At 42.4% G+C, this 7,377-nt stretch overlaps 1 protein-coding gene across 1 annotated transcript; it reads left to right on the top strand.

Annotated features, from left to right (window-relative positions):
* The first annotated feature begins 393 nt into the window (after positions 1 to 393).
* Positions 394 to 6,783, top strand: LOC109479478 (phosphoethanolamine N-methyltransferase 1-like). Its single transcript, XM_019781442.1, has 8 exons — positions 394 to 570; positions 1,464 to 1,515; positions 2,694 to 2,731; positions 3,473 to 3,585; positions 4,018 to 4,214; positions 4,712 to 4,820; positions 5,734 to 5,878; positions 6,077 to 6,783. Exons 2-8 carry the CDS (start codon positions 1,476 to 1,478, stop codon positions 6,278 to 6,280), a joined length of 846 nt encoding a protein of 281 aa, XP_019637001.1. The 5' UTR covers positions 394 to 570; positions 1,464 to 1,475; the 3' UTR covers positions 6,281 to 6,783.
* Positions 6,784 to 7,377: the final 594 nt, after the last annotated feature.

The following is a 7,377-nucleotide window of genomic DNA, read 5'->3' as shown; positions in this document are numbered from 1 at the left end:
TGTGATTTGTTAATAGTGAATGATGGGAATTTAAAACCTTGTGCAAGTTACTTAAAGCTTAACATCACTATGCATATACTAGTATTATGTTAAAATACAGGTCATTTGCATAATTAATGAGGACATGTTAACATGTAACATTGCCAATGGATAGGGAGCACACATGCAAAAATATTGTAATTTAGTTTAGAAAACCATCAATTAAAGTAGATTATGTTAATTACAACCTTATTTCCATAATCAATGAGACAAATTCCCCCAAACATAAACTCTGCATATTTCACGGAGGTATGGAATCTCAGAAGTCTTGTTTGCTGTTAGGTTCGTTCACCGCCACACCCATGTCAGAGGTGACACTGTAAGATTTAGTCTGACTCACAGTAGAAAGACGGGTTGGCGGAATTCGAAAAGGCTGGGTAGCCCGCAGGCCACCATTTCAGCCAGTATAAACTTATCCGCGAACCTGTAGAAAGACAACTTACGCTGCATTTCAGGCAGACCATCGAAGTGATTACGTGGCGGATCAGCGCTGAAACATAGCTAAGATATCTTCCGAATTGTGCTTCGAAGGTGAGAATATGTTCACTGTACACAAATTCTAGATCTCTGAGAAAGGTCTGCCACGCTACGTAGCTACAATTTATCACTTACAGCGCATGACGAGGAGTCATGCCGCCCCACTGTTCTCTCAACGGACAAACTCCCTTGGCATGCTTATCTCTCTATTTTGGCCGATTTCTACTCTTTCCAGCCGCCTCCTCAAGCCTGGTAGAGGCTAGGGAGTCTCCAGAAACACATGTGCTATCTCTGTTTGATCAATTGAAAGGACTAGACTAGACTAGACAGTTTAAGTCACAAAGACTTTCTTTTAAGAGGGCCTGCAAGGGGGGGTAGTGATTACGAATTAGGCAAAATTTTCGCCGCCTATTACGAATTACGTTAAAGTCTCAGAGCTGATTACGACTTAACGATTTGTGGCTAATGTCCAATTACGAATTACGTTGATTTTTGCGGAGGCTGCCTACGAATTACGAAGTCTAAAACGGCTTGATTACGCGTTACGAAAAAGGGCTTGCAGGCCCTCTTTTAACGAGGACATTATGCCCATCGCTCTAACTGCACTGAATGCTTTTTTTCTGGGTTTCAACTGCAACACGTTTACGCTATTCTTTAGGCAGAGGTGTCGGTAGGGGGTTTTGGAGTGCATTAAGTTTTCAGGGAATAACCTATCTAGACGGTTTTGGCCAATAAAATCACATTAATGACGTCATATTACGTCATAACGACATAAAATTGTAGGTATGATAAACTTTTACTAGTACACCATCCTCTGAAAATTTGGTGGTCATAAGACATACCATTCTCAAGTTCTGAGGGGGGGTCAAATGAGCCCCCCCCCCGGTCCCACCAAGCCCAAAAAAGCCCGGTCTAGATAGGGTTAATGCATACGAATACAATTGCAGGTTGCAGAAGACATGTCGAAGGAAGACCACAAGATGAGGCAGTTTATCATATGTAAGTACACATGCTTGAAGTTACACATTGTTTTTAACCAATAAAATTGCTTCTTACCTAACTTTCTTGCTTCGCTTACCATGAAAAAAAAATTACGGTCTAAATTTTCTTGATCTAGGTTTCCTGTCATATGTGAAACGTTATTAAATAAGAGGGATATGTTCTGTTCTTAGTTGAATATTCAAATTTAGAACTGCAGGTTCATTGCAAGCTGTTGCTCGAGTTCCTATATCTAGCACCCACAAGAAGATAATGGATAGGCAGGCATTGGTACTATAATATAGAAAGTTTTATTGCAAATTCATGCCCGAAGGCTAATTGCATGAACAGAAGAAACATTTGTACAAAACAGGTAATAAGTACACATAGAACTACTGATAACTATTAATATAATCGTAAACAAGACTGGCAATGAAAACATACATTGCCATGGCGACGGTGGTTCATGTTAGGGTTATTGTTTGCATGGCACTGCCATCATTTCATGATTTTGAGCAAGATACAGTGCACTCCTCCCCCGAGTGTATAGTGAACGAGCGCCGGGGTCACAGAAAGTAGGGCCATCCGTGGCAGACTGGTCTTCCCAAGGGTTTCCAGGAATGTGGGCATAGATGTGGGTCAGGGAAATGCCTGTGGACATTCCATTCCTGTGTACAAAATGCCTGTACAATTCCTAGAATTCTTGCGAATTGCACACAATACTGTACCATTAGGCTCCTCCCTGAGACGTCGCCAAAAACCTGACTGTGTCGTTTATTAGCATATCATTATGTCAGTCATTTGTTAAGACACCTATATACCAAAACATCGTGGTGATCTGTCAACTGCAGGAGATATAAAGTTTGTTTGTTTGTTTGTTTGTTTGTTTATTTGTTTGTTTATTTATCCAGTAGAACACATGTCGCCTGATGGCGATTTTCAAAGGTTCCTGGGGGGAAATCCCCAAACAAAAGCCATTAACAAAATGAACTCAAGATTAACAAAAGTATCAAATAACGCTGGTTACAAATTCGCTTCAAACGTTTAAAAATTCAATTCAAACGTTCCAAATGCTGAAACAAATTGGCGCATGCTGTTAACGTTTAAAAATGTGTGGTTTATTGATGAATAACCTTTTAAAAAAAATGAAAATTGTGAGTTACACACTAGTTATAAGTTGATTATTTTTTTATTCCCAGACCGCCATGTAGAAAAGATCTACACTGAGTTGAAAGAGGTGAGTACATTTATCACCTTTTTAGTTATCTTCCCAGTTCTTTAAAAAAAATTTATTTTTTTTAACGCCGCCGCATCAGAAGCCTGAGAAGGAGGCTACTATTTACAGAGGTATCAGTCTTATAAAATGATTACTGGTATACATTTACAGTTGTGATCGGTCAACAATACTTTGCTTCTTCAACTAAAAATTTTAATGATGTTCGCAAGTTCTAATTTGCTCGAAAATGTCCAGTTGCCACCACATGTACGAGCAGCCCAGTCACTGGGAACATTTATTATTTCTTTTGTCTCATTTGTAAATACGTGACCCCGCCCTCACCCTTGAAAAGCGGTCGTATGTTTACTGATCGCAAGTTTAAATAAAGGCTTACTACTACTACTACTGCTACTACTACTACTACTACTACTACTACTACTACTGCTACTACTACTACTTCTACTGCTGCTGCTGCTGCTGCTACTGCTACTACTACTACTACTACTACTACTACTGCTGCTGCTGCTGCTACTACTACTACTACTACTTCTACTACTACTACTACTACTACTATTACTACTAATACTGCTACTACTACTACTGCTACTGCTGCTGTTGCTACTACTACTACTACTACTACTACTACTACTACTACTACTACTACTACTACTTTAATGATCCAACATGGCGGCCAGTGCTTACGTCATAGTCACGTGAGTGTAAATATTGTCCTACTAACAGAGTCATGTCGTTCTGTCCCAGCTTGGTTACCATGACAACGACCCCCTGGAGGTGACTGACCTGACCAAGTTGGACCAGTGGCACTACTGCGGCACGGATGCCGTGGACGCCGTCATCAAGCTACTGGACATCAGGTGAAATCCCAGTCACACGTTTAGGTAGCCTCTACCAGGCACCGCGGATCGCTGGAAAAATAGTAGAATTTGGCCGAAATAAAGGGATAGTATACCAGAGAAGATCCAGGGCCGTGGGTCACAAACTGGAGCTTCTATGGCCCTGGATCTTCTCTGGTATACTATCCCTTTATTTCGGCCAATTTCTACAATTTTTCCAGCGATCCGCGGTGCCTGGTAGAGGCTAACGTTTAGGACCTTCCCACGATTTTTCTCCCGGCCACTCCCTAAGGCCGAGGTCACAATTCCCACACGGGGCCCGAAAAGAAGCGTTTTCGTTTTTTTTTTTCAAAATCAGGCGAAAATCAATGCGCGCACTGATCCATAAAAATTACTTGCTGTGGCCTTAGCCTCCGGGCATGAATTTGCAATAAACTTCTCTTTATCAAACAGGGAAGGTGCGCGGGTACTGGACGTGGGGGCCGGCATTGGGGGTCCGTCTCGGTACCTGGCGCACAAAACCAAGTGTCACGTGACGGCCGCCGAACTCCTTCCCGACAACCACCGCGTGGGACAAGACCTGACGTCACGCTGTGGCATGACGGGAAGCGTGAAGCACGTGTGTGGTGACATCCTCACTACTGAGCTGGGTAGGCGTCACAAAGCTATCTATATAATCTGTAGTATGGATTATTTTATTGCAGGTCTCGTAATCAACATTTCTTCCTATTGTTTCAGCACTGTCCCACAAATGAATTTCAATTGCTTTTCCCGAAGTGGGGATGAACTGTCCTAACTTGTTTATTGGGAAGTATTGTATGGCTTCAACTTGAAGTCAACTTTATTTTGTTTATGTTCACTTCCAGGCGCACTATCATTGCAAAGTAAACAGGAAATTCGGGCTTTTGGCATTTTCAGATCCAAAGAAGGGCTGACATTCTCATGTTGATTATTTTTCTATTGTCCCCAAATTAAATGTCCCAAAGTCCCTTTTTAGTTAACGCAGCTGAAATTTTAGTGGTCAGTGGCCATCGGACCACCTTTAATTTCGAGCCCTGTTACTGTGCTATTTGGATGTTTCGATTGACTTGATATGTGTAGGAATATAATAAAGTTATGCCTGCAATGACCTTCAATGTCCTGGTAGGTAAGCAGGAGTTTGATCACGTGATCAGCTTCCAGGTGATCCTCTACGTGCCGGAAAAGCCTCGGCTGTTCCGTCAGCTGTACGCCTCCCTCAAACCCGGAGGGACCCTGTAAGTATTTCACAACGATCCGAAGGGCAAAGATTATTATGTTTACCAAAGGAAAACATATTGTTTTTGCTCAGTTTCTTCCTGTTCTTCTTCTCCAAACACTAACCTCTGACCTGACCAATGACATGATTTGTTGACGTCTGTCACCATGGTGACTGGTGTTGGGTTACAAAATGTTGCAATTTCATGGTTTGCTCTTCTCCTGTCACCATAGTAGTACACGTATGTGAATGTGTTTGAGTAAGAATTAACAGAGCAGACCATGTGCAAAGGTAAACATTATGCATTTTATGCATTTGCTTTGAAAATGTTACTTCTCTAGTTGTAGCTAGCTTGATAAGCACCCTAGCGTTACCTCCCCGGTATCTCTACGGGGCTGTAGTGTTCCCCGCCCGCCGAAGTCGATTAGCACATGCCGGATAAATTTTACGGTGTTAACGTTGGTTTCAATCACACTTGCAAGCTGTCACGTCAGAACTACTACTAAATATAATAGATGACAAATAAATTTAAAGAAATACTAATAATAGCCCGGAGGGGATAAAATACAGTTCCTACGCTCTTAACTTCCAGCTTTAACAGCACGTAGGCAGAACGTACTGCACCTGCACGAAAACCGTAATGTATTGTACATGGCACTTAGGCAGAACGTCTCATATAATAAAGTCTTTTTGCGTATATAAGGTTAACATTAAGCTGGTGTGTTACGCCGAAAGGCGGTTATACCGGCTATACAGATACAGATACAGAACATTCCGTCGGTAAAATTCCGATGCAACGTTGACCAAAAATTCAACGAAAACCGCGAAAAAATCCGGGTTTCGCGTAAGCGCAGTATGTTCTGGTTTAAGCAACCAGCATGGCGGACAGTAATGACGTCATAGTCACGTGAGTGCAAAACCGTATTTGTTAGATGTTTCGAGGAGTTCTACCGCCTGAGGGATGTTGAGAGTGACGAGGAGAAGGCGGCGCTGAAGTACTTCCTCCTGTCCGACATCGCTCTGCCGACCCAGCAGGACTACAGGAAGCTGTTGGAAGAGGCCGGATTCCAAGTCACGGTGATGATTTTCTCTTTTGGCCACAGCAAGTAAATTTTATGGATGACATGCGTTAGAGTAGGAATTAACAGAGCAAACCATATGCAAAGGTTAACATTATGCATTTGCTTTGCAAATGCTACCTTTCTATTTTACTTTGTCTTTGGATTGTCTAGTTGATATGGAGATTTACTAACTAAATGTTGCCGTTAATTGTAGGTCCACGACATTTCGGACTCGTACAGCGAGTACACATACAAGCGGTGGTCGAAGTTTGAGGAGCCGGAGGAGCGCAGCAAGCACGTCCGTCTGTACGGGGAGGACCTGGTGGACGGCTGGCGTCAGCTCTACGTCACCGCCAAGAAGCTGTGCAACGACTTCGGGCTGATGGGAGCGGGGCGCTTCGTCGCTCGTAAGGTGTAACGCCACCCCTATGTCAGGCAGTTGGTTTAGCCCACTACGTTTAGTTGTGACCGCGTTATCACGTGACTCCTGTCCGCCATCTTTGTTTCCCTTGGTTCTGGCTGCCAAGAAACAGTTATTCAAGCAACTAGATATGATTTTGAAAATTTGATTCTGGTATGGACACAGTACAGACATCTTTGCACATTTTCGGCATGTTAACCACTGCAACAAAGGAAACATTTTTTTTTTCAAAATCAAGGCAAAAATTAATGCGTGCGCTGATGTCATCCATAAAAATTACTTGCTGTCGCCTTATGCACAAATCAAAAGGATAAAGATATTCCCGACTCTCCTAAGGCATTAGCTGTCAAGCTTCCAAGGACCTGAATAGTGTAGACTAATGGTTTCTCTCACCTTTTATGATTTCTTTTGGACTGGGGAAACAACTGGCTAGTTGGGTAACTCTGGCTGTACATCTTTTACAGCAAAACCAACAAGTAAATAAACAAATACCGTGGCGTTTCAAACATTTAATGTCTAATGTTCTCGTATTATTCTTTCTTTTACATTAATTTCCAAGCAGATGTAGAGATGGAAGATCACAACGCTACATACACTATTAAGCAATACAACTAGATAATTAAACAAGAGAAAATTGAATGCAAAAGTACGTGGAACTTTGCAACTTTATTTCGCTCGTTACCTTTTTACGTCTTTTGTGAGCAAAGCAAGTCAAGCTTTGAAGCCACAGTTTGGCAAAATGTTACGCGATGAAACTGTTAAAGCTGCGTGGTGAAACTTCAGCAACAGATGCAGGTGTGGCCAGCGGAGCCGTCCTCCCTGCAGTTACAATCGGGACCGCAAGAGGTCGACGTGCAGTGAATCCCAGGCTCCCAACAGACGCTATATGTAAACAAAAAGTTGGTCATTCCTGGTGTTTTAACCCTATCTAGACCGGGGTGGGTGGCGCCAACTTTGATGTATGATAGCGTCTGAACGACTTGCGCTAGAACCACCAAACTTTGTGACTTTGCCTAAAATATTGTTGGCAACAATTTTCTATCAGTCAAATCATAATGGCGTCATTTGTGCCCCCCTCCCCGAAACGTCTAAAT

Source organism: Branchiostoma belcheri, unplaced genomic scaffold, assembly GCF_001625305.1.
Source record: "Branchiostoma belcheri isolate BF01 breed outbred unplaced genomic scaffold, Haploidv18h27 scaffold49, whole genome shotgun sequence".
NCBI classification, from domain to species: domain Eukaryota; kingdom Metazoa; phylum Chordata; class Leptocardii; order Amphioxiformes; family Branchiostomatidae; genus Branchiostoma; species Branchiostoma belcheri.
The sequence above is the reverse complement of the archived record's forward strand: the minus strand, read 5'-3'. Positions and strand labels throughout refer to the sequence as shown.

Coding starts and splice junctions, on each gene's coding strand:
- LOC109479478 (XM_019781442.1), top strand. CDS start 1,476: ATGTCGAAGGAAGACCACAAGATGAGGCAGTTTATCATAT. Junction 1,516..2,693: donor GATGAGGCAGTTTATCATAT/GTAAGTACACAT, acceptor TTTTATTCCCAG/ACCGCCATGTAGAAAAGATC. Junction 2,732..3,472: donor TCTACACTGAGTTGAAAGAG/GTGAGTACATTT, acceptor GTTCTGTCCCAG/CTTGGTTACCATGACAACGA.